This window comes from Nomascus leucogenys, chromosome 14 (assembly GCF_006542625.1).
Source record: "Nomascus leucogenys isolate Asia chromosome 14, Asia_NLE_v1, whole genome shotgun sequence".
NCBI classification, from domain to species: Eukaryota; Metazoa; Chordata; class Mammalia; order Primates; family Hylobatidae; genus Nomascus; species Nomascus leucogenys.
Window position 1 is genome coordinate 43,649,193 of NC_044394.1, and position 25,995 is coordinate 43,675,187.

The window sequence follows — 25,995 nt, forward strand, 5'->3', positions numbered from 1 at the left end:
CTGCCCTCCTTGGTCTCTGACAGTTCCCGGCCACTCCAGGACATTTGGGGCTCATCTTCCCATGGAGCAGGGAAGCGTGCCCTCTGGGTGCCTTGCCTTACTTTTAGTAGCTGCAGCTTATTTTGCTATTTGTCCTCCTTGGGGAGCTGGAGCTCTTTGGTACTTGAACAAATTTGCCGTTGTGTTTTTTTTTTTTTTTTGAGACGGAGTCTCGCTCTGTCACCCAGGCTGGAGTGCAGTGGCGCAATCTCGGCTCACTGCAAGCTCCGCCTCCCGGGTTCACGCCATTCTCCTGCCTCAGCCTCTCCGAGTAGCTGGGACTACAGGTGCCCGCCACCACGCCCGGCTAATTTTTTGTATTTTTAGTAGAGACAGGGTTTCACAGTGGTCTCGATCCCCTGACCTCATGATCCGCCCGCCTCGGCCTCCCAAAGTGCTGGGATTACAAGCGTGAGCCACCGCGCCCGGCTATTATTATTATTTTTATTACTAGAGATGGCGCGGGGGGGTGTTATTAGGTTGCCCAGGCTGGTCTGGAACTCCTGGCCTCAAGCGATCCGCCCGCCTCGGCCTCCCCCAGTGCTGGGGTTACAGGCGTGAACCACCGCGCCCTTCCTTAACTTGCGTTCATTGTACACCCATTCCTAAGGGAATTGGAAGCAGCCGGCAGGAACACTCCCTCTTATGGAAAGAAGAGCCCAGGGCCCTGGTCATGATTCAGGTCCCAAAAAAGAGACCGGAAGAAAACGTGAGGCGCCAGAACAAGAGGTTCTACAAGGTGCGCACGAGGGTCCCTGCCATTAAATGAAGAATTTTCTGTGTAGATGCCCGTGTGCAGGTCCAATGAAAGCCGTGGAGAATAAGCATTAGCTCTTCAAACTGAATCTGAGCTAAAACCTACCAAAGCCAGGTTGGGGTTTGGGGGGTTGCAGGGGAAGACAGGAAGGGGTGGATGGGGAAGAGGCGGGGGTCATAGGAGGAAGGGATGGGGAGGAGCGGGAGGAGGGAGGCGGAGGGAGGGCGGCAGCCAGGATGGTCCATTCCATTCTTGGAGCTGCACTGTTGACTTCGACCACAAGGGGGCAGGGCTGCTGAAATTGGAAGTGCGAACGCCTACATGAGTGTTGACCCTCGGCAGGCACTGTATCCAGTTTCCTCCGTTGGGAGGGTTTAACTGCCCGGAAACGGAAGTCTCGTTCTTTTTCATCGTTTTTCCCGGTTGCTCCTTGCTGTGAGTGTCTCTAGGGCGGCACGCGGGTGAGAAGGGTAATCTGGGGCAATCCACGGCCAGGTGAACTTTGGGGACCCCAGGTCCGCGTGGAGGGTGTCGGGGAGGAGAAGGGGAGTGCGATGGGGCCGATATTTCGGGGGAGAGCGGGAAAACGGGGTTCGCTGCCAGCCCCCGCGCCGTGTTAACGCCGAGGACCCTTTCCCGCAGGTCCCGGTCCACGCCAGCGCCCAGAGCGCCTCGTCGCCATGGTGAGTACGGTCCCTGCCTGGCGCCTTCCCCGGGTGGGCTCGTGGGGCCCCGGGGCGAGGGCGAGAGAGCCTCCCAAGGATCTCCGGAGGCCGGGGTGGACTGGACCATCGCCGAAAGACGTGTCTTTTTGCTGTCTGTTTACCCGCTTTTTTTGTGTTGCAGCCTCGGAAAATTGAAGAAATTAAGGACCTCCTGCTCACAGCCCGACGAAAAGATGCCAAATGTAAGTAGTTGCTCAGAAGGCTCAAGATGAGCAGTGCCTACCCTGGCACCGCTCCGGGAGCATCTTTTTTTTTTTTTTTTTTTTTTTTTTGAGACTGGCTTCTCTTCAGATGTCTTCAAGCATGTGTCAGAATTGCCTTTTTACTTTTTCTTTTTTTTTTTAGATGGAGTGTCACTCTGTCGCCCAGGCTGGAGTGCAGTGGCGCAATCTCGGCTCACTGCAAGCTCCGCCTCCCGGGTTCACGCCATATTCCTGCCTCAGCCTCTCCGAGTAGCTGAGACTACAGGCGCCCGCCACCACGCCCGGCTAATTTTTGCTATTTTTAGTAGAGACGGGGTTTCACCGTGGTCTCGATCTCCTGACCTCGTGATCCGCCCGCCTCGGCCTTCCAAAGTGCTAGGATTACAAGCGTGAGCCACCGCGCCCGGCCGCTCTGGGAGCATCTTACCCGGAATGTCAGGCAGGAGACGGGTTAGGCCGTCTGTCTGGGTGTGTGCCTGGCCCTCTGGGAGCAGTGGTTTCATCCTGTTTCCCATGAGAAAGATCTGTGTGGGGCACGCTGAGACCCTGGAATTTCTAGGACTATCTTTAGCTAATCGAGAGCATCTCAGGGGCTGCCCTGTGTTGTTTCCTTTTGTATAATACAGAAAATTCTCGGAACGGAATCTCCACTGCGCGAAAGCCTCAAGACACACGTCCCATAAACACTTGAGTTTAGGTTCTCTGCAGTTGTGTAAAATCTTAACATAAAACCCATTTTGTAATAAAGTGCCGGATATTTGCATGTAGTGTATTGAGGACGGCACACTGCAGTATAGTCGTTTACCTTGTGATCCTGTGGTCGCTGGCCAGTGTCAGAAGGTATACCTATCTAGCCCAGAAAAATATTTAAAACAATTTTTTTTTTCCTTGAGACAGTCTGGCTCTGTCGCCCAGGCTGGATTGCAGTGGTGCGATCTTGGCTCACTGCAATTACCGCCTCCCAGGTTCAAGCGATCCCCCTGCCTCAGAGTAGCTGGGCGCGCCACCATGCCTGGCTAATTTTTGTGTTTTTGGTAGAGACAGAGTTTCACCATGTTGGCCAGGCTGGTCTCGAACTCCTAACCTCAGATGATCTACCTGCCTCCGTCTCCCAAAGTGCTGGGATTACAGGCGTGAGCCACTGCGCCCCGCCAAGATCAAAATTTGAAGCAGGGCTTCTACTGAATGTATATCGCATTACCATCATTGTAAAGTCACAAAGTTTAAGTTGGACTGTCATAGGTATGTTTCCCAGCTTGTACATACAGGGGAAAGAAGGTGATTAATGAAAAATCTTAAACAGCAGGTTTTCGATGGATAGGTACCAATCTCTGCTGCCCAGTTACTTAAATTTTTACACCAAGCGTGAGTGGTAGCTGTGTTACCCCTTTGTGATACTTGAAGGAGATTTGGGGGCTTGTGTTTGGTACAAGCTAGGTCTTGAGTTAATGTTGTTACTTTAACCCAGAGTCATCTTTTTTCAGCTGCATGAAATAGAGTCAGGTCACATGTGGAAGTGGGATTGCATGGGACAGGTCTGTTAAGGTGGGCTAAGACACCAGCCGTCTCTAATGCTCTGTGCCAGCGGTGGTGTCAGATGGTGGTTGGTGTACAGGGAGAGTCTTCAGTGAGTTGGGGGTAGGCAGAGATGGGGGTCATATTTGTGTCCCCATTACCCAAAACAGGCTGTCACCTTTGAGGTAGTGATCACCTGTGGGAACAAATAGCATCTGGTGTGAATGATGTCTGTCTGCCAGGGTTTTGTATAAAGAGATGAGGTTATCAGGTCAGTTTTATTTCAGACCATATGGGGTCACTGCCTAGTTGGAAGCCCAACTCTACCAGTAGGTAACTTACCCTTCTCAACAAGTTAAACATGACACCACCCTTTGATTGTGTTTTAAAAGGGTGGTGGTCCGGGTGTGGTGGCTCATGCCTATAATTCCAGCACTTTGGGAGGCCAAAGCGGGCAGATCGCTTGAACCAGGAGTTCAAGACCAACCTGGGTGACATGGCAAAACCCTGTTTCTACTAAAAATAAAAAAATTAGCCGGGCATGGTGGCACACACCTGCAGTCCCAGCTACTCAGGAGGCTGAGGCGGGAGGATCAGTTGAACCGAGGAGGTGGAGGTTGCAGTGAGCTGAGATTGTCTCACTGCACTCCAGCCTGGGTGACAGAGCGAGACCGTCTCAAAAATTGGGAACCTTGATTTTAGATGATGTGGCTTTAAAGGTAGCAGTCACAGTCCCCTGGGGATAGTATAGTGTCAGTAGCTGTTTGTTGAAAAAGCTTTTCAAAATTATTGCATTAATTTTTAATGTGTAATAAGCATAGCATAAAATTTACCATTTACACTGGGTATGGTGGTTCCCATCTGTAATCCCAGCACTTTGGGAGACTGAGGCAGATGGATGAGACTAGCCTGGGCATCATAGTGAGACCCTGTCTCTACAAAAGAATAAAGTTAGCCGGGCATGTGCTCGTGGTCCCAGCTACTCAGAAGGCTGAGGTAGGATTGCTTGAACCCAGGAAATTGAGGCTGTGGTGAGCCATGGTTATGCTCCTGCACTCCAGGCTGGGCAACAAAGCATAATTGTACAGTTCAGTGGCATTCAGTAAATTCACATTGTTGAGCAGCTGCCACCATCACCACCCATGTCCAGAACTTTATCTTCCCAAACTGAAACTCCCTCTGTTAAACACCAGCTCCCCATTCTTCCCCAGCCCCTGGCAACCACCTTCCAATTTGTCGCTGAATGTGACTGCTCTGATTACCCCATACAAGTGGGTCTGCTATTGCATATTTGACCTTTTGTGACTAGCTTCTCTTCAAATGTCTTAAAGCATGTGTCAGAATTGCCTTTTTACTTTTTCTTTTTCTTTTTTTGAGATGGAGTGTCACTCGGTTGCTCAGGCTGGAGTGCAGTGGTGGAATCTCGACTCGCTGCAAGCTCCGCCTCCCAGGTTCATGCCATTCTCCTGCCTCAGCCTCCTGAGTAGCTGGGATTACAGGCGCCTGTCACCATGCCGGGCTAATTTTTTTTTTCTTTTAAAGTAGAGACGGGGTTTCACCGAGTGAGCCAGGATGGTCTCTATCTCCTGACCTTATGATCCACCTGCCTTGGCCTCCCAAAGTGCTGGGATTACAGGCGTGAGCTACCGTGCCTGGCCCGGAATTTGCTTTTTTCAAACAGGGTCTCACTCCTGCCCAGGCTGGAGTGCAGTGGTGTGATCATGGCTCACTACATCCTTGATCTCCTGGGTGTGAGTGATCCTCCCACCTTAGCTTCCAGAGTCTCTGGGACTACGGGCACGCGCCACCACACCTGGCTAATTTTTGTTTTTTTAGAGACGGGATCTATGTTGGCCAGGCCGGTCTCCAGCTCCTGGCCTCAAGCAATCCTCCCACCTTAGCCTTCCAAAGTGCTGAGATTACAGGCATGAGCCACCACACCCAGACCAGAGTTTTCCATTGTGTGGGTAGGCCACGGTTTGTTTATTCGTCTATTGATGGACATTGTGCTGTTTTACATTTTCGATGTTGTGAATAATGCTCTGAACATGGGTGTGCAAATACTTCTGTGGTTGCTAACTGTTCTTTGGGGTATATACCTAGAAATGGAACTGCTGCACGTACGGCAATGTTGAGTAAACTTTTTTTTTTTGAGATGGAGTTTCGCTCTTATTGCCCAGGCTGGAGTGCAGTGGCAGAATCTTGGCTCACTGCAAACTCTGCCTCCCATGTTCTCCTGCCTCAGCTTCCTGAGTAGCTGGGATTACAGGCGCCCGGCTAATTTTTGTATTTTTAGGAGAGACAGGGTTTGTCCACGTTGGTCAGGCTGGTTTCGAACTCCTGACCTCAGGTGATCCGCCCACCTCAGCCTCCCAAAGTGCTGGGATTACAGGCATGAGCCACCGCGCTCAACTGAATAAACATTTTGAAGAGCTCCATATGTCTTTACAAGTGGTGTTCAGCTTAGTTCAGCTGCTAGGGGCAGTGTTACACTGGAATGGGTTAGTTTGGATGAATATCCAGGTGTCTGGATGTATTAAGAACAAGAGTCCAGGCAGCCTGTGCTTTGGGCAGGCTCTGCGTCACAGCGCTGCTTCCTCTGATGTACCCCATTCCTATAACAGTTACTGGCAGAAATGGAGTTGCGGAATTGCGAGGACAAGATCATCTTGTGCTGCATCTGCCAGGTTAAGTGCTGTGTGCTGCGTCTGGCCAGGTGCTTGCGTTGAAGACTTAGAGCCCATGTTTAGCCCTCAGCCACCTGCTTCTTGATTGGCACATCACTGCTATTATAACAAATCCTGGGAGTATCTCTGAGCAGTTTTTAAAGAGTTGGAACAAGGCATTCAGTGAGTACATGGAGTGGTAACTACTCCTGGGAAGGGGTTATCTCACAGCAGCCAAATGGCAATGCATTGATACTGCTAGTACATAACCAGAGTGGTGCACAATTCAAACCCCACACAGCTGAATTTGAGGTACATGTTAGCTGTGTCTTATCTGAGCTGTGATCCTGTGATAGAACTTGGCAGCAGGAAAGAACCCAGAAAATGGATTCCACATAAATTCAAGGAAAAGCCTGGGTGCATGTTGTGTGCAGTGGCTGGAGGCATCCTGAAGAACGAGCTCTTACTGGCCCAGAATGTCCTCTCACATGCAGAGACGTGATTTCCGGGAGTGGAATGCTGAAAAGCGCTCAGTCCCAGCAGAGAGCCCGTCTCCTTACTTTATCACTTCTTCCATCCCTTTTAAAAAAGATAATAGGCCAGGCGTGGTGGCTCATGCCTGGAATCCCAGCATTTTTGGATCCTGAGGCCAGCGGATCACAAGGTCCAGAGATCAAGACAATCCTAGCCAACATGGTGAAACCCCATCTCTACTAAAAATACAAAAAATTAACTGATTGTGGTGGTGCGCGCCTGTAATCCCAGCTACTCCAGGAGGTTTAGGCAGGAGAATCGCTTGAACCTGGGAGGTGGAGGTTGCAGGGAGCCAAGATTGCACCACTACGCTCCAGCCTGGCAACAGACCGAGACTGTCTCAAAAAAGAAAGTAGAAATAAGAAAGATAATAAGGTTGATAGAGGATATTCTACAATGTTGTGTTCAGTGTACCCAAAAAAGTCAACAAGTTGGAGGAACGGGTAATAGTGTTTTCTGTTTGCGCAGAGGGACGGTACTGGAGGTGGGTGCTGACTGTCTCCTGCATGCTGCTTACTGCTTGAGTGTGTTTGCACAGGGACTGTCACATCTGTTTTCTGTGATACAATTTAATTCCTGATTCTGGTCTCCGGTAGCTGTCAAGATCAAGAAAAATAAGGACAACGTGAAATTTAAAGTTCGATGCAGCAGATACCTTTACACCCTGGTCATCACTGACAAAGAGAAGGCAGAGAAACTGAAGCAGTCCCTGCCCCCTGGTGAGTGAGCCTGAAGTCACTTCAGGGGTGGGTGGGGTTTGGAAGGTTGCTGTGTGTGGCCCTGTTGTATCTTGTTTTGAATCTCTCTGATTTCAGAGCCCGTTTTATGGTCTAAGAATCTGCTCTTGCTGTTGGGAGTGTGAGGAATAGTTGTGATTCTCAGGTTATATGCAGTACCAGAAATCATTTCCTTAGCCAGAAGAGAGGTTAGAGCTCTTTTAATCCTGTTCACGACTCTTCGAGGTTGGTGCTAGTACTGATAGTCCCCATTTTTTACAGGGGAATAGATGGAATATAATAGACCAAGTCTTTTTATCGAATATAATAGACCAAGTCTTTTTATCAAACACTAAATATTTTAACCGAAACTTCGCTGGTGGATCTAATTTCTGAACCTTGTGTGCTCTCTTTAGCTTAAGTACAAAATCTAGACAAGCAGTAGCAACTCAGATGTGTCTTCTGGATGGCTTTTGTCTCTTTCCCTCTAGGTTTGGCAGTGAAGGAACTGAAATGAACCAGACACACTGATTGGAACTGTATTAAAATACTAAAAATCCTAAGTGTCTTTCGTCTTTGCGGATGGGAAAGGGAAAAATGCTACCTGGTAGTGGCTTCTGATGGGAACAGGACGCGGGTCCTGTTGCTTCCTTCCTGCATCTTTGTTTTTTTGTTTGTTTGTTTTTGTTTTTGTTTTTTTTTGAGACGGAGTCTTGCTCTGCGGCTCAGCCTGGAGCACAGTGGTGCGATCTCAGCTCACTACCACCTCCACCTCCTGGATTCAAGCGATTCTCCTGCCTCAGCCTCCCGAGTAGCTGGGATTACAGGCACAGGTCACCACACCTGGCTAATTTTTGTATTTTTAGTAGAGACAGGGTTTCACTGCCTGCCTCAGCCTCCCATGGTGCTGGAATTACAGGCATGAGCCTCCGTGCTCAGCGCATCCCTAATCTTGAGCCTGGTCTCAGTGGGCGAATGAGGCCATGTGTTTTCAGCCCAAGTTTGAAAATAAGATGTGGGGAGGCCATGATGGAAGTAGCACGTGGGGTTAAACATAACTGGCAGATGTGGGAGCGGTGGTGGGGCATGCCATTCAAACAGGTCCCAAAATGGGTGCAACAAGGTATAGCACATCTACCACTCGCTAACTTGACTGACTTGGAGAAATACTACACTTTTGCCCGTTTCCTCAGTTGGAAAATAGCCATATTAACACCTCTTTCATTGGCTTGCTGTCAGGGTGCTGGGATTGTGGTGGGGGGGTGTGTGCGTGGGTTGGGGTGGCCACCAGGTGGTGCTGTGCCATAGCGGACAGCACCCCTGGAAATGACCAGCATCATAAAACCTGTCTTCCTGCCCAAGGTAGTGTTTCTTGTTCTTTTAAGCTCTCTATAAGTGTGGTATACAGTGTGCTTGGTATTGTGTTAGGCGTTTAAACGCGCTCAGGTTGTAAGGTTGAAGTGCCAGTCTTTGAATATTCTGTAAGGATTGTGAGGGTGTGAGGTGGTTGTGAGTCTGGTCGTGGGTCTTGTTTCCTCCGGGAGAGGGAGAGGGTAGGTAACGCCAGCCCTCAGGCCCAGGTGCCGCACCGTGGGCGGCTCTCAGCCTTCCCCGTTCTGTAAACATTTGCAGATTCCCATGGAAGAGCAGCCTTTACCACGTGGGTTTTCTTTGTTCCCAGCACGTCGTCCGGGGGTTTCATCCCAGCTCCTAGGAGACAGGCCCTGCCGGGGTGTGTCCAGCCTTGTCTAGAGAAGGCCGCCTTTCGTGAAGTGCCTCCCAGCCCTGGCTTGTGACTCAGTCATCTGGGGCACTTAGGCAGTTCACTGTGGTGGCCGGGGCTAACTGGAGATTGTGATTGCGGTGGTCTGGGGCATAGGTGTGTTTCCAAGCTCTCAGGTGGGCCACTGTCTTGCAGGGGCTTCAGCAAGCCCCTAAGGGCTGCATACCAGGTGAATGGGGGGGGAGGGGGATGGGCTACAGCTGCTGGTTTGCAGACTGTTCTCCAACTCCCTGCTCAGTCTGAGAGGTCTGTCTCTGTTGTGCCTCAGCTTTTTTTGACACCTCTCTGGGCCAGTAGGCCTCCGGGGAAGCAGCTAGAAAGGTCGCTGTCTGGCTGGGTGCAGATGGGCTGACAGGTTTGAATATTCCAGGCTGCATTCCGGTGGCTGTGGGGATAGCCCTGAGGGACAGCCTTTGCGGTTTGTTTTCTCCCAGTACCATGTGCAGGCCTCCAGCCTTCTGGGTCTTCCGTTGCCCCGGGTTCAAAGTCAGTCCTCGGTGACCACCCACTGCCTAGGAGGCAGGCCCTTCCCACTTGGGGGGCCTCTGAGGGCAGGGGCTTTAAAGGCGGCTACCAGAGCCCTTCCTGAAGAGTCCACTTTCCCCAGCAACTGCAGGGACTGAGTCAGAGACCAAGACCTTTTAAAATGAGATTTTCACCCAAAGAAGTTCCTTCACCTGTTGCAGTCTCCAAGCTGATCGCCTGGCTCCTGCAGTTCTCCGGCTCCCCTTTCCTGTTCTGGAACTTGCTTGCTTCCCCTTCCACTGGCCTTAGTCCCTGATCTCACAGGGTCCTGTTCCTTCTGCACAGAGGCTTCCCCCAGCACCCCCCTCTTTGACTCCCGATCATCCTTCAGCTCATGTCACTGTGCCCTCTCCCTACAGCAGGGACTCTGACATTTCGCAAGGCCTGCAGTCTCTGTTTGCAGGATACAAGTCCACCTCACCTCGCCTACTAGGCTGTAGACACTATGCAGGCGGGAATGTGTATTTTATCCATTACTGTATCCTCTAGAACAGAGAACGTGCTCAAGAAAATTTGTTGAAAGGCACCCCGATGAGAGAGGAACGGCTGCTTCCAGCCTCTGGGGCCCCTCAGCTTTGGGCTCCCGCAGGGCCCCAGAACTGTGGGATCACGGCCACGAGGAGAGGCCCCGACGCCAGGACTTCCTCTAATGGACACAGGGCCTTTGAGCACTGGGTGAATGGGGCCCCACTCCCCAGCAGCCACGTGTGTTTGGGAGCGTTTTCAGTCGGCCCGCATCCACCCGGTCCCTTCAGCCAGAACCCTAGGAGCCCCGCCCCCATCCTCCCGGGGCTCCTTTCTCACCCGCGTCCCTGGGCTCCTTTCTCACCCGCGTCCCTGGGCTCCTTTCTCACCCGCGTCCCTGGGCTCCTTTCTCACCCGCGTCCCTGCCGCAGTGGCTACGCACCCCTCAGGCTGGCTGCCCAGCACGGTTTCCACGCCCAATCTGCCGCGACCCCATCACTCCATCCTCACCTACCCCTGACTCCTGCTTGTCCTCCAGCCTGGGCTCCTCCCTCCACTGGCCAAGTCATGCCAAGCAGTTTGCGGTTACAGGACGAGTGGGGGCCTCTGCATATGTGCAGAGTATGGAGGGCCCAGGGACGCGAGGCTGCCCGATGGGCAACCTCCCCTGCCTTTGCTTTTCCCCAGAGCCCCCTCCTGGCCTGCATTCGGCATCTTCTCGGGTCGTCATCGCCCTCTGCGGTGCCTGCGCTCGGGGTGAGGGTTTTTGTCGGCTTTTGTTACATCACCAATGTAACAGTGCCTGGCACGTAGTAGGTGCTCAGTAAGTTTGTTGTTGCATGCGCTTCAGTCTCCCCTAATGCTTGTCCCTTCCGGGCGCTCTCATCGCTCTCCTACCTTCTCCGCTACACAGCTTGAAGGTCCCCTCCTCCGGGAATCTCACCCGTCCCACTTGCCAGGAAGAACCAAGCAAATTTTCTGAGTGAGACACCTTGTCCTCACTCAGGCATCTTGTAGGCGGCTTCAGTGAGTTGTTGGGGCAGATGCGCCAGGAGCTCCCGAGGGCAGGGACGGCGTCTTATTTCTCTTTTTAAGTCCACAGGGCTTGCACAATAGATGCCCGAAAAATGAGAGTGAATTTAGAATGAGTGACCGAGTGGCTGAAGATTGCCTCCTTCCTTTCCCAGTCTGTCAGTTACTTACCCTGTGACAAGCCCTTGGGATGGGCAGTCGCCCCTCTCTAGCCTATGACTGCTGGCTGCCCCCACTGACACCTTATACCCTTGATCTGATCATAAATAAGAAGCAGCCAGGGGACCTCGAGACTGAAACTGATTTAGAGACTTCTGGGAGCTTTTTTCATTTCTCTCCTCCCATCCGGCCAGGACAGATCCCCGCCCAGGAAGGGGCTATTGACGGTAGCGGGCTGAGCGCCCAGAACTGGGACTGGGATCGTGGCAGGGTGGGGCGGGCATGGGGACCCGGCCGGGAGGTGAGCGCAGCTGTAGCTGCCATTCAGCTTGTGGGTAGCACTCGGGCCGAGCCATGCAGGCAGCGCGCGTGGGCTACATTGCTCCCTGGTGGGTCGTGTGGCTGCACAGTGTCCCGCACCTCGGCCTGTGCCTGCAGCCCATGAACAGCACCTTCAGCCCCGGCGATGAGAGTTACCAGGAGGTGAGTTCACGCCGCCCCAGATCCCAGCCACACGCGCCCGAAGTCCCCGCACTACCCCCTCTCCCCTCGAGAGCCTGCACTTTCCCACGTGCCTCTCAGACCCCTTCTCTCCCCACGCAGCCCTTTCCCATTTCCCCTCTCCCCTGTTCCCCTACCCTCCCAGGCCCTTGGCCCGCGTCCCCTCCTGTCTGGGAACCTGGGGGACCGGGAAAACTGAAGAGATCAGAGTGAAGGGGGCGTGGGGAAGGGGAGGAAGGGCGCAAGACCACCTGCGGGGTGAGGGGCTGAACGCTGAGCGGACAGGGCGGCGCGGGGTAGGGGTAGGGACAGGGGCATTCGTGTCGGGGTAATCCTGGCGCGCCAGGTGCGGGGATGGTGAGGGATGCCCCGACGTTTTCGACCGTCTGAGATTCCAAGATGGGGTGCTCTCTTTCCAGGGCTGAGTGGCCTAGGAAAGTTTGACAGAAACCGAGTAGAGTCTCCCGAGTCGGTCTTCGCAGCACCCCTCCTCCCCAGCCCCGGCCTGCAGGGTGGGAGTCCCAGCTGGAAGGCTGCAGGGCTTGGGGAAGCAGCGTGGGTCACTTCCCCTCTAGCGCAGAGAATCCACAGCTGCTTGGGCTTGTTCCAGGGAAGGAAGGTGGCCTCCATCAGCCCATCTCACTGTTGTCCTGAGGACCCCCTTGCATTGACAATCAGCCTCTCTGTGTCCCCTGGTCCTAGACTCGCCCATTCCTGTTCCCCCACGCCCCTCTCTCACCCCACACCTTCTAAGCCCTGAATTTCTGGCCTAGGGCAGTCACTCCCGGCTTCCCTGCCCTTTCCCTACTCTGCTGGCCCTTGGCAGGATTCTGCACCCCACAGACAGGCCCAGGGCTCCCCAGACCTCCCTGCCCAGACAAACAAAGCTGCAGAATCTCCCAGCCCGTCTCAGGTCTGGTCACGCCTGCTCTGGCCCCGGGAGCCCACCTGTATCAGTTCCTTGTTGGGTCAAAGATTCTGGGGCCAGTGGCTCAGGATAGGGTCCACTTGTTCAGAGCCAGGTGCCCATCTCAGGACTTTGGCCCCCGGCGGCCTCTCCCTGTATCAAGTTCTCTAGATATGGGACAGGTCGGGGCAAAGCAGGGCCTCTTGGAGGGAATCCTGATCCAGTGTGAGGTGCCCAAGCGCCAGTGACAGGGAGTCTAATAACCCCTGGCGACCCGGCTGCCATCAGGCCCAGGCAGATGGTGCCTGCCCTACCAGAGGGAGGGGAGCATCAGGACCCCTTCCTGGGGTTCAGTGGGCACTCGGAGCCCCTGCCATCTACTTAGAAATCCATTTCCGCTTGTTTGTGTGCGGAGGAGAGGGAATGGATACGTGTATGATAGCATGCAGGGAGCATTCTCCCAACACCTAACACTTGCCAGCTGCTGTCCTGAGGGCGTTAAGTTTTATTCCAACCCCTCAATGGGGGACAGGAGACACATTCTTGAAACAGCTCATTGATGGTTCAGAATATTCCTAATAGCAGGTAAATGAGGCCAATGGTAGGTGCTGGGGCAAGACAGGAACAGGAGGTGGGGGTGGCCTGGTGGGGTCCGGTGGAACTCTCTGGAGACTGTCAGTGGGACCCTGAAGGCTGGGAGGACATTCCAGAAAGGTGGGAGCAGGGAGGGCACAGGTTCCAAAGGCAGGAAGGGGCTGGCGTCTGGTGGGTATGGGGAGAGCAGGACAGGTCTTCAACCGGAGCGGGATGTTCATGCAGGAGTGGTGAGCCCAGAGAAAATCAGAGAGATGGGGGTGGCCCTTCAACAACGGGTGGAGGAATGAGGACATTCCCCGCAGCCATTAGGAAGCCACTGAAGGTTGATGAGATCTAGCAGTGAGTGTGACAGGAGGTTGTGGAAGTGGAGGAAAGGAGGCCATCACCCAGAAAGACTGGGGGAGGCAGGGGGAAGAAAGGCCCCGCAGGCAGGCCTCGGTGAGTGCACGAGGGTGACTGCATCCTCTCTGCTCCATACGTGTTCCCTGCAGGTGAAGCAGAACCTGATGAACGTCTCCTACCACATCACCCAGGACACCAGCATCATCGCTGACCTGCGGGCCGAGATCCAGCGACTCAAGTGCAAGACTGATGAGCAGACTGGGCGGGGCCAGGCCCGGGGCCGGCAGGATCGGAGTGACATCCTCTACATCCAAGGTGTGCCTGTGGGTCTGTGTGAGTGGCAGCCCCCTTCGGGCAGCCTCACGTTGCTCTGGGATCAGGCCATGTTGTGTTCAAATCCAGAATCGGTCTCTTTCTGGCTGGGTGGTTGAGCTAGGCACTCACCAGCTCTGAGCCTCCTAGCATTCAGCTGTTAAATGGGGTTGTCATCTCTGCTTCAGACAGTTGCCAGAGATCACAACCCCATTTTACAACCCCACCTTGGAAGAGTAGGTGGGATCCCACGAGGGAGAGGCACGTGAGCAATGAGCTGTGCAGGGCACACACTAAGGGCTGTGGCGTAGGGCTGCAAGGTCATGCCTGCACCCCCGGAATGGGCTCCGTTTCCTTGTAGACCTGCATATTTGCTATGATGGTTTTCCAACAGACAGTAAAGCTTCTTTTTTAAAAAAAATTTACTAATATAAAGAGAGAGGCAGACAGTAAAGATTTTTTTTTTTTTTTTTTTTTTTTTGGAGACAGAGTCTTTCTCTGTTGCCCAGGCTGGAGTGCAGTGGCATGATCTAGGCTCACTGCAACCTCTGCCTTCTGGGTTCAAGCGATTCTCCTGCCTCAGCCTCCCAAGTAGCTGGGATTACAGGTGCCCACCACGACACCTGGCTAATTTTTGTATTTTTAGTAGAGACGGGGTTTCGCCATGTTGGCCAGGCTGGTCTCAAACTCCCGACCTCAGGTGATCTGCCCGCCTGGGCCTCCCAAAGTGCTGGGATTACAGGCGTGAGCTACTGTGCCTGGCCACAGACAGTAAAGTTTCTAGGGGCACCTTTTTATAGTTGGCACAGAGGTGCTGTAAGGGTTAGCAGGAGCCCAGTTCATACCAAGTAGCTGGGAATTGCTTTTGGGCAACAGCTTGAAGACTCAATGTGGGAGTGGGGTGTGGGAGGATGTAGTAATCTAGGGGGTCTTCCTGGAGGAAGCAGTTGGACAGGAAGTGGGAGCACTGAGTTGCGAAGAAAGGGAGGGGAGGGCCCCAGGTGGGCCCAGGCTTTCCTAGCTGAACTTGCCCCCTCCTCTACCTTGCCCACCCTCACCCACCGGCAGCTGAGGTTCAGCTGCACAGCGGGCAGGGTGAGAAGGCCGGCATGGGACAGCTTTGGGAGCAGCTCGTCAGCGCCTTCCGGGAGCAGATGGGTGTGTGGAGGCACCTGCTGGAGCTGGAGAACCGCGCCATGGAGGTCCAGATTAACACCTCCCGACACCTGCTCACCACCGCCAGGTAAGCCCCCCGCCGAGGACCCTCCAGGCCCCACCCCTGTGCCTGGGACAGAGGAGCACGACCTGTGGCTGTACACTGTGCCCTGCCCCCATGGTCTGAATGCCCTGTCTCTCTGGGTGGGGCTGCGGCAGCTGGAAGCACCAGAAGTCCCACCGGGCCCTCAAATGGCGGGAGGAGCAGCGGAAGGAGTGCTACGCTAAGGACAACAGCGAGAAGGACTCAGACACAGGCGATGACCAGCCAGACATCCTGGAGCCGCCCGAGGTGGCCGCAGCCTGGGAGAGCATTGCAGCCCTGGTGGGCGAGCAGAAGCAGCTGCATGAGCAGAAGGTGTCCAGGGTTTTGGGGGGCAAGGAGAGTGGGTTTAGGGGACAGGGTGAGCAGGTTTGAGAGGCAAGGTGGAGGGGCCGGGGTGGGGGTAGCCGTGAGACTTGGGAACTCAGGCCACAAATCCTGTGTGACTTTGCTCAGTTCTTTAACTTCTCTGTGCGTCACATTCCCCACCTGTAAAATGGGAGCAGTCCATGGTGTAGCCCTCATGGGGTTGCTGGGAAGATTACATAAATGCCTGGCACATACCAAGAACTCAAAACATGGTAACTAATGTTATAATTAGAGTTTTTCAGGCTGGGCCCAGCGGCTCACACCTGTAATCTAATCTCAGCACGTTGGGAGGCTGAGGTAGGCAGATCACTTGAGGCCAGGAGTTCGAGACCAGCCTGGCCAACATGGCGAAATCCCGTCTCTACTAAAAATACAAAAAAAAAAAAAAAAAAAGGCCTGGTGTGGTGGCTCACGCCCAGCTACTCGGATGGCAGAGGAATGAGAATCACATGAACCTGGGAGGCAGAGGTTGCAGGGAGCCGGGATAGTGCCTCTGCACTCCAGCCTGGGTGACAGAGAGATCCTGTCTTAAAGAAAAAAAATAATAATAATTAGGGTTTTCCCAATAACAGATCTTTGCCTTCTGTTCTGGGACATACCCAGACCAAGGGGGCTTTAGGGTATCATGAGCCCTGAGGGGGTCTCATGGGCTGGGGTTGAGCAGTTATCCCCCAAGCTGGTTCCAGGGGTGGGTTGTGGTCAGGATGGCAAGAAAGTGGACACTGAGGGGCCACCTTGAAGCAGTCCCTGATTGTAAGGCCCAAGATTCAGCTTTTAGGGTTGGCCTCAGCCTGGAGCTCCAGACAGATGCCTGGAGTCCAGGCGCTGGAGGGGCGAGGACGGGCTGGGCAGGCGGATCTGACCCCTCTTCCCGCTGCCGGGTGCTGACCTGTGCCTCCTGCAGCTGGCGCTGGAGCAGCGCTGCCAGGAGCTGCGCGAGGAGGGCCGGCGCCTGAAGGAGAGGCAGTGGCGCGTAGGCTCTGGGAAGCGGCGCGAGATGCTCAGCCTGCTGTGCCGCATGCACGAGCTCGAGATGGAGAACACCCTGATGCAGCTTGAGGCTGTGCACCGCCGGGAGCAGGACTGCAGTCTCTGCTACGAGATTTTCCAGGGCCAGCAGCAGATCATCGATAGTAGGGCCCACGCCGCCGCACATGTGAGCCACCTGCGGTGGGGGGGCCACTGGCACTCGCTGAGCCCTGCCCATTCCCCGGCAGACTACAACCTGGCCGTCTCGTAGCTCCTGGAAGAGCTCTACAATGTGAACCTGCGGGAGCTGGAGGAGGGCAGCCTGGAGCAGGCCACCATCATGGACCAAGTGGCCTCCAGGGCCCTGCAGGTGGGCGGGTGCCTGGGCGGCCTGAACATGGGCACGTGCCCAGGGAGGGGCTGATGACCAAGGCAATGCCTTCAGGCAGCTGGAGGGGACAGGACTAGGCTGGCTGGCCCCAGGGGGTTGACTCGCTTTCCTTACCCCACCCAAAGCCTTGTCGAGCCTGAGTAAGACCCTCATTCCTGGGCACTCCTGGGCATCACTTGTTCCCAACCAGGGTCTGAGGGTCAGGGCTGGCCATCTGAGATATCACAAACGGCCCCAGGTGCCCTCCCAGGAGACCATGCATCAGGCAGTGCCACTGGGGAAGCCCAGCAGACCGCAGCTTACCCCCGAGGACCCAAACACAAGCCCACTGCCCTTCTGGGGCTCCCAGGCCATCTTACAGCCCTTGTCACCCCGTGAGCCTTTGTGACTATGCTGATTTGGTCCAGGACCAAACCTTCTAACTGTCCACCCTGGCTCCCTCCTCCCCAGGAGAGCTCCTTGCCCAAAATCACCCCAGCAGGAACCTCGCTGACCCTAGATTCTGACCTGGAGAGTGTGAAGACATTGAGCTCTGATGCCCAGTGCCTGCAGAACAGCGCCCTCCCTCCCCTCAGCACAGAGAGGTAAGATGGGGGCCACCTGCCCCAGCCCCCACCCGGCGCCCCCTGTCCCAGAGAGGCCAACCCAGACTAAGGCTAAATGGGGAACACAGAGCAGCAATGAGAGGGAGCAGGTGGCCCCGGTCTGGAGCCAGGACTCCTGGGTTCTCTCTCCTTTTACACCAACAGCTTCTCCCCTGGGGTGGGGGTGGGACCTCGGTGACACAGCCTGGTCTACAGCCACTCATCTTCCTCTGCCAACTTCAGTGAAGGCCACCATGTGTTCAAGGCTGGTACTGGGGCCTCGCAGGCAAAAAGCTCTTCTGTGCCCACCCTACCTCCCATTCAGCTTGGCAGCCTGGTGACGCAGAAGGTGAGCTCTCAGTACCCGATGGCCCCACAAGCTCCACTGCAGCGGGTTTGAGACAAGGGTGGAGAGCAGCAGTTGGGATGGAACCTTTCCCAAATGGCACCAGCCTGAGGCCCTGCTGTCTCTGCTGAGTTGGGCATGGGGTCCCTGCTGTGTTTAAGGGTTTCCTCCTCCCAACCACTCCACCCCACAGGCTCCGGCGCAGGACAGCCTGGGCAGCTGGATCAACTCTCCCCGACAGCAGTGAGAAATTGTCGGAGATCCTTTTGTCCCACAAAGGTATGTGTGCCCCCTGCTGCCCTGGCCACCTCACTTGGCCTCGTCTGAACTGTTCAGATCACCCAGCCCAAAGCCCTTTCCTGCCCACTGCACTGCCAAGTGCAACCGTGCATTGGGTGCTACACATTCTGTAGAGGCACCATTGCCCCTGAAGATTAGTCAGTCAAGGACACTTAAGAGTCCTCTCTAAGTCAAGGACATTTAGAGTGATGGGGGCAAAATCGGAAATTAGAAAAGAGACATGTGGCATGGAGAATTATGTGCCCCCGCCCCTGCCGCCTCCTCTCAGTAATCACTGTAATAGCAAATATCGATTCAATGTCTGCCCCCTGGATAATGTAGCTTGAGCCCATTTCCTCAATTAATCCTGGAAATAACCCGATGGTATTAGTTTTACCATCCCCCATTTGCAGATGAAAGTGAGGCTCAGAAATGGGCCCAAGTTTCTTACATAGCAAACCCCTGGAAGTGCTGGGATTGAAACCCAGGCGGTCTGGCTCCTATCCATGTCTGCCATGTCAGAAGAGGGTGTTGAGAGGTGGCGTTGATCTCGGGTTGGGTGTTTCCTGTGCCCCGCTGCAGAGAGGAAGGAGATCCTGACTGGCGCCAAGTGCATCTCAGTGAAGGCCGCCTGGCAGCGCTTGTGGGCCCTGGGCACCAAGGGGCGACACCTGCTGGCGCCCACGACAGAGCGCAGAAGCCTGTCCCTGCAGTCACTTAGTGAGGGCGACGATGCGTGGCTGCCCAGCCCCACGCTGCAGCATGCTGCCAGTGAGGATAAGCTGTCCAGCAGCACGGGCGAGGCCCCGTCCCGGGCAGTCGGGCATCATGAGGACAGGCATCTTCTGGCTGCGTGGCCAGAAGAAAAGCCTGGGCATGAAAAGGGAGGAGTCGCTGGAGGCAACTCCAAGGAAGGAGAGGTCCCGATACTTCGAGATCACCGGGCAAGGGGTGAGGTGAGGAGAGGCCTCCCAGCCCTGGACAGAATGCTGTTGCCAAACCCTAAACAGCCCTGAGGCCAGCCTCGGCCTTGGAAATGCGGGAAAGCAGCTGACAGTGAGACGGGGCTCCTGGCGTACGAGTGGGGCACGGGCATCCTGGATGGTTGGGGAGGCGCCGACAGGCACTTCACGTATTACAACTGGGGATCTTTTTCTCTCCCCCCCTTTTTAACAATAAAATCCCATTTGGGTCTTGATGGTTGTGTTGGAAATTTGACTTTGTCTGGAATGTGGGGTGGCCATGACTAAGATTCAACCAACTTCCCCTCCCCCGAGTCCCCATCTACCCCTGGCTCACTATATAGCACCAACCTACCAATACCTGGGGGAGAGGGGTTTTTCTCTGGATACTGAGGCCTCTCCCCATGGTGGGGCTAGCAAGGTCCATTATGTCCCTATCCCAGTCTTCACACCTGCCCAGGCACCCTCCCAGGAGAGGTCAGGGACTTGGGGCGACCCGGATGCCAGAAAGTCTCACAACCCAGATGAGGCGGTTGCCCCTCGAGGTCAGGGCTCAGAAACTGCCCAGCTAAGCCTCTCAGACTCAAAGTGAGGAAACTCCTGCAAGGGGAATGGGGTGCTCCCTGACTCCCCCGAAAGGGGAATGGGGCGCTCCCTGACTCCCCTGCAAGGGGAATGGTGTGCTCCCTGTCTCCCAGGCAGGTGGGTTGCTGTGACCATGTGGATGCTTTTACCTGCCCTAGTTCTGTGTCTGGGTTGGGGGGAAAGCTCAACAAAGGGGAGTGAAACCCCTAAACCCCCTGGCTTGTGGGACCCTCCCTGGGTTGTTTTTACCCAGAAACTGACTGGTTCAATCATCCCCTTACCACTCTGAGCATCAGTTTATTCAGGACCAAGAATGTTCCTTCAAGTCAGCTGTGAAATCAGCTGTTGAAACCAGGCATCTTGTCTACCACGCCTCACCTGGACTCCACCCCAGCCCTAGGGTGGCCGGCCCCTGGCCATCCAGGGGACCAGGCTTGTTGCCACCTCCACGCTCGCCTTGCCCTTCCCAGACCCACAGGGACCACCTAGGCCAGGCCTTTATTCCCAGACCCCGAGGCTACTTGGGGGTCCGGATGAGGGTGTGGTATACGGGCTTGACGATGAGGTGCAGGTGCAGGGCGTTCTCCACCAGGTACTCCGAGTTGCGCCGCTGCAGGTCGGCATGAGCCAGGAAGTCGCCGGCCTCCTCGCTGCTCTGGTGGAAGCTGTAGGCGTGGCGGACCAGCAGGCGGCCCTGCTGGCGCGCCCCCACCAGCACCGTCTTCTGGAAGCTCACGCCCGCTGCGTCGCCGCCGCTGCTGGCCGGCGTCACCACCAGCCGCGGTCGGCCGTCCTCTGGGCGCGCGGCGGGCAGCGCTGTGCCCGCAGTGTCCGCGTAAACGGGCCGCAGGCTGACGGGCAGCCAGCGCGGCGAGAAGAGCACGTTCCAGGTGACCCGGCGGCCCGCGTCGTGGCCACTCGGGCCCAGCTGCGTCTGGAAGCTGGTGCTGCGGTCGTCGCGGGCCGGGTTGTTGATGACCCACGGGGCGCCCCAGGCGGGCGCGAGGTAGTTGCGGGGCAGGAAGGCGCTGCCGTTGACGTCAAAGAACTTGGCGTAGTGCAGCGGCGACGCGGCGTGGAACTGGTAGGCCTGCAGCAGGAGGTCGGCCACTGCGGGGCCGTGGCGCGCCTGCAGCTGGAACAGCTGTGCCGGTGGGATCATGGGGTAGCGTATGGCGCGCAGCGCCCGCTCGGCCACGGCAGGGGGCGGCCGCGCGCGACCCAGCCAGGCCTCCAGCGCGTGGAACAGCTCCAGTTCATCCTGCAGGACCAGGTCCGAGCGTTGCAGGAGCTGCCACAGCAGCTCGGGGCTCACGGCGCCCCACTCGGCGCTGGCCGCCACGGCCGACAGGTTCCAGGCCAGGAACTGCAGGCAGCTCTCGTGCAGGGCCTCGTCCCCGGTGCCCACCGCGTAGTGGTACCAGCCCACCGCCGGGCCCGCGCCTCCCGCCAGGTGCGCGCGCATGTAGTGAGCCACGCCGCGCTGCAGGGAGGCCACGTCGTACTTGGTGGCCAGTCTGTGCAGGGGGATGGCCTGGGTCAGCAGCACGGTCAGCTCCCCGCAGTACAGGTACCTGCGGGAGAGACCAAGAGGTGGGGCGGGGGCAGGGTGGTACCCACCTCCCAGCATAGCTTTTTCTGAGTCCACAGGGGACCCCGCCTGGAGTTGGAGCTTCACGGTCCAGGTGCAAACACAGTGGAAGCCCCACCCTGAGGCTTCCCATGTTTTCCTTTCAAGGACCCTTCCAGGCCATTCTTACTTCACAGGCTCTTCTTTCCGTTTCCATGGTGATGTAGAAATTGCCTGCAATGACTGTGCCTCTACTAGGCGTGCAGCTCTAGGCTGGAACAAAACAGAGGTGGCTCCTGCCGCTGGGGTTTCCATTCTGGTTGGGATCCGTGGCCTGCCTTCTCCTTGCCATGAGCCTGGGCAAGTCACTTAATTTCAGTGAACCTTAGGCTAATCAATCATCTAGGAAAGGGGGAGTGGCACACACCCCTCAGGGCTATTGTGACAACCAGAGGAGAATAAAGAATCTTGCTACAGGCCAGGTGGGTGCCATGACTCACACCTGGAATCTGTGCACTTTTGAAGGCCAAGATGGGAGGATTGCTTGAGGCCAGGAGTTCAAGACCAACTTGGGCAACATAGCAAGACCCTATCTCTACAAAAAAAAAAAAATAAAGTTAAAACATTAGTCATGCTTGGTGGTGCACACTTGTAGTCCCAGCTGCTTGGGAGTCTGAGGCAGGAAGATAGTTTCAGCCCAGGAATTCAAGGCTGCGGTGAGCTACGATCATCATGCCACTACACTCCAGCCTTTTTTTTTTTTTGAGATGGGGTCTCCCTGTGTTGCCCAGGTTGGTCTCAAACTCCTGGACTTGAGCAGTCCTCCCACCTTGGCCTCCCAAAGTGCTGGGATTACAGGTGTGAACCCCCATTTCTTTTTTGCAGCCTCACCTTCCTTTTTCCTCTCCTACTGTTGGTGATCACTTGTGCTGAGTATCTCTTCCTCTTACTTCTGCTGCTGTCCCGCTGCTTACCCTTCCTGCCAGTCCCCACTGGCACATGGCACCGCACTTGCCTCTATAGGAGTGCGGCAGCCACTGCCAGCCATCTTCCCCAACGTCCATTTCTCCCCTTTCCCCTGAGTGATTGCCTCTGGGAATAAAAGACCACATTTCCCAGGCTCCCTGATTGTGGCCTTGGCCATGTGACTGACTGCTGGTTAATGGGCACAGTTTGGGATTTGCAGGAGGGCTGGTTAAATGCAACTGATTCAGGGTAACAGGAAGACCCTTTTTGCCCTTCTGTCTTATCCCCCTTCCTGTTGCCTGGAACTTGGAAGCAATGTATGGAATTCTGCAGGCATCTCGTCTGAGCCGTTAGAACAGTTACTTTCTTAGACACTAGTGTGAATGGCACCCCCTGAGCAGCACCATGGCAGGAGGCAGGAGGTGGAGAGAGCCATCTAACTTTTTCAGCTCCCTAGCCCTGTGGTTCCAAACCTGGCCAAACACCAAAACCACAGCGATGCTTTAAAGTAAAAAATATTCCTCTATAATGGAATATTTAGGAAAATAAAAAGTAAATAAATAAAATAAAATAAAAAATGATTGCTGGCCCTAACCCTAGACCTGAAACTGACGATCCAGGTTGGGATCCGTGAAACTGTAGTTTTTTTGTTTGTTTGATTGTTTGGTTGGTTGATTTTTTTGAGACAGAATCCTGCTCTGTCACCCAGGCTGGAGTCTAGTGGCACGATCTCAGCTCACTGCAAACCCAAACTCGGCCTCCCAGGTTCAAGCGATTCTCCTGCCTTAGCCTCCCAAATAGCTGGGATTACAGTCGTGTGCCACCACACTCAGCTAATTTTCTATATTTTTAGTAGAGACAGGGTTTCACCATGTTGGCCAGGCTGGTCTTGAACTCTTGACCTCAGGTGATCCGCCTGCTTCAGCCTCCCAAATTGCTGGGATTACAGGCATGAGCCACTGTGCCCGGCCCCAAAACTGTAGTTTTTAAAAGCTGTCTATGGCCAGGTTTGGAAACAGCTCTGAGGGGGTTACCAGGAACCCAAAGTGACATCAAACTGCACAGATGACACGGGCAAAGACAGGGAGCTGTACAGTGGAAGAAGGGATGCAGGGGTCACTGTCATCCCAGTGATGTCCGGGGAAATGGACATAACAACTTCTAAGGGCCTGTAGGTGGAGGAGCCGGGGGCTGAGGAAGGGATGAAGCCTCCCTCTAGTCTTCCCCATCCCCACCTGACGAACTTGTCGAAGACAGCGGCGCAGTCTCTCGGCTCCTGCAGCACCGCCTCACTCTGGTTACCCAGCAGCTCCCGGAACAGCTCACTGTGCAGTCCCAGCAGCAGACAGTGGGTGTGGAAGACCCGGACCTCACCGGTGCCCACAGCCTGCACCTGCAGAACCACATCGCTGGCATTGCCCTGTCGCAGCAGCTCCTGCAAGCGCTGGAGCACCGCCTGGGAGTGGTTGATGGAGGTGCCAGCTGCCTCCCCGCCAACATCGGCTCTCTGGGCTGCAGCAGGAAGGAACACAGCACAGCCTGAGAAGGTGCCCGGGCCCAGAACCTCAGTCGGGGGTGGAGAGGGACCAGCTGGAGACATATGCATGGGTGTGAGCAGAGGGCAAGGTGGGCCTAGGCGGGCTGTGTGTGCATATCTGTTTGTGCCCACGAGGCGCGTGGATGCATCTGTGCACACACAAACATCCTGGGTGGGAAGGTCATGACAATGCAAACCCCAAGAGGATGCTCTTGGAAGGGGGTGCATTCAGGCAGGGAGAGGTTGTGCTCAGGTTTGGGACAACATGCCTAGAACTCATCTCCATGCTGCCAGCCCCCGAGGCAAGGGTTGAGGAAACTCGTGGTCCCACCCTTCTCACTTCCTAAAGAATTGTCCATCTAACCCCTCGGAACAGTAGTCAGAAGTGGTGCATTACTAACAAATACTATATGCTAGACATTCTCCTAAGAGCTTGGGATATGGCAGTGGACAAAGCAAGCCAAGTTCTTATGCTCATAAAAGCTCATAAAAGCACAAATTGACATATCAGACGGGTAAGACACACACAAATAAGCACTCCAGTTTTAAAGGAGCCAGCCAGGGAACCAGTGTCAAGGCAGGCTCCAGCCCTGCAAAGGCCCTTGAAGGGAATGGGCCTGGGGTACTGGGAGCAGGGACAGTGTTAGGGAGGCCAGAGCAGTGGCAGGAGAGAGAGGCGGGTGTGAGACAAGGCTGCGGGTGTGGAAGGGAAGCTGTTTTCCAGGCCCAGCCCTGCCCTCTTGGGTCCTGATCTCTGAGACAGAAGCCCATTTTCTGTAGGTGGCCAGCAGGGGACAGGAGAAAGTGCGAAGGGCCAGCTGGTGCTGGAATAGAACTTCCTGGGTAACTGAGCATTGAGGCTGGCCAGGCCGGCCCTTTTCTCATGCTCCGGGATGCCCTGACGGTCAGATGGGGATGTGCATTCAGTTACAGAAACTGTCAGCAGCTTTCCCAAGCTGAGAACAGCGAGGGGAGCCTTGCAGAGGGAGGCGGGTGGGGGCCTGATAGCAGCAGATGGGCCCCGGCCACATGTGCACGCACAGCACACACAGGCCCGCGGTGCACACAGGAGAGAAGGCTCGCACAGGAGCAGAGCATCTGTGCATGAGAGAGGGAGGCTAAGGGACAAAGGGAGGGTGAAAGAGAAGCGGGTAGTGCGTTTCCCAGCCCTGCCTTCCCCAGCTGTCACTTTGAAGGACCTGAATGCTGATGGCATCCCCATTCAGCCTCTGCCCAGGACAATGGGCAATGGAGGGTCCTCTTGTGCTTAAGACCCCTGTCCACCTGCCTGCCAGGCCTCTCCTTCCTTCAGAGAGATGAGTCCGTGGAGCTGTCCGGTCCACCCCGTACTCTCCCCAGCAGCTGGACACTGCCCCCTCCTGGCCAGCCGCGTGCAGCCAGGGCTGGGACATCCTGCCCCTCCACCCTGCCCCGCACCTGGCCCACTGCCCGCTCACCTGCACGGGTGACCAGGCCCACCAAGGTGAGCATCGCCCAGAAGCTGCCCCAGGACCCAGGCTTGGAGTAGCCTCTCCTAGGCATCTTTATGTTCAGCCCCCAAGTCCACTGGAGGGACGGTGAAGCCCAGACCACTTTGCTCACATCCCTCTTCCTTATATAGGATCCAGCACAAGGGGACGGCACCCCCCTTCCTGCTTGGCCTCCCTCCCCTACTCAGCCTCCTCCATGGATTGGTGGAAACTGGCCCCAGCTGTTGCCCAGGCAACCACTTAAGCCAGAGAGTGCCAGCCCTGAGGGCTATTGTGCTGCCTGTGGGCCCCCAAGGGGAACAGATCCGGAACCCTCCTCCCCCAATCTCCTTACCACCCAGCAGGGCTAGCCGTGCCTCTCCCTGGAAAGTTTCAGGCTCTCTGGAGAATAGGCGAGGGACTCCAGGACCACTGGCAGCCATTGGCCTGAGGGTCCCCAGTTCCCTCCCCCAACCCCAGGCCTCGGCCCTGGCATGGAGCGCACTTGGCAGCGTAGTGGCTGGAGCACCATGGTAAGCCGGCTGCAAAGGAAGGGCCTGGAAGAGGAAAGGAGAGGCGGCTGAGGCTCCCACCCCTCCCCCACTCCCATTTTGGGGTGGGGCAGCTCCTCAGAGAGAACCTCAGGGATCTCTCGAATAGGGGCTCATGGGCAACTGATGTCAGTTTCATATTCTTTGTTGAAGAAGGTTCCTGGAATGCTGTGGGGAGGGTGATGGGCTGGCGGGAAAGTTCTGTGGGGACTGTGACTGTCACTTCCCCCAGGGGCAAGCTGAGCCAGGTGGCAGGGCTGGGCATAGAGCAGATGCACCCTGCCCCGTGCACCACTGCATGGGCGCCCCCTGCCCAGAGCGGGGCTGGCCACCTTCTAGCTCTGCGCTCCAGCCAGCCCAAGGCTGGGCACTGTCTGCCCT

The 25,995-nt window shown here is 55.6% G+C and overlaps 3 protein-coding genes across 6 annotated transcripts; 2 read left to right on the forward strand and 1 right to left on the reverse strand.

Moving 5' to 3' along the window:
* The first annotated feature begins 1,184 nt into the window (after positions 1–1,184).
* On the forward strand, positions 1,185–7,718 carry LOC100600142 (60S ribosomal protein L38-like). Of its 3 annotated transcripts, none has more exons than XM_030827428.1 (5): positions 1,185–1,231; positions 1,439–1,479; positions 1,643–1,703; positions 7,036–7,158; positions 7,647–7,718. In XM_030827428.1, exons 2-5 carry the CDS (start codon positions 1,477–1,479, stop codon positions 7,670–7,672), a joined length of 213 nt encoding a protein of 70 aa, XP_030683288.1. In that variant the 5' UTR covers positions 1,185–1,231; positions 1,439–1,476; the 3' UTR covers positions 7,673–7,718. The 3 variants fall into 3 exon arrangements, with proteins under 3 accessions (XP_030683288.1, XP_030683287.1, XP_030683286.1); XM_030827427.1 differs by having other exon boundaries at positions 1,229–1,257; XM_030827426.1 differs by lacking the exon at positions 1,185–1,231 and adding an exon at positions 1,263–1,291.
* Positions 7,719–10,759: 3,041 nt separating this feature from the next.
* On the forward strand, positions 10,760–19,005 carry LOC115838285 (kinesin-like protein KIF19). Its single transcript, XM_030827416.1, is given in 11 exon segments — positions 10,760–11,602; positions 13,616–13,781; positions 14,847–15,021; positions 15,153–15,351; positions 16,310–16,538; positions 16,623–16,744; positions 17,216–17,349; positions 17,593–17,698; positions 17,889–17,926; positions 17,928–17,974; positions 18,557–19,005. Coding segments are annotated over 11 exon segments (1,779 nt in total). The 5' UTR covers positions 10,760–11,473; the 3' UTR covers positions 18,991–19,005.
* Positions 19,006–19,951: 946 nt separating this feature from the next.
* On the reverse strand, positions 19,952–25,582 carry LOC115838286 (BTB/POZ domain-containing protein 17-like). Of its 2 annotated transcripts, none has more exons than XM_030827418.1 (3): positions 25,419–25,582; positions 23,293–23,569; positions 19,952–21,095 (listed from the first exon to the last, which is right to left on the reverse strand). In XM_030827418.1, the coding sequence occupies exons 1-3, from the start codon at positions 25,504–25,506 to the stop codon at positions 20,039–20,041; spliced, it is 1,422 nt and encodes a 473-aa protein (XP_030683278.1). In that variant the 5' UTR covers positions 25,507–25,582; the 3' UTR covers positions 19,952–20,038. The 2 variants fall into 2 exon arrangements, with proteins under 2 accessions (XP_030683278.1, XP_030683279.1); XM_030827419.1 differs by lacking the exon at positions 25,419–25,582 and adding an exon at positions 25,052–25,282 and having other exon boundaries at positions 23,293–23,647.
* Between the last annotated feature and the right edge of the window lie 413 nt (positions 25,583–25,995).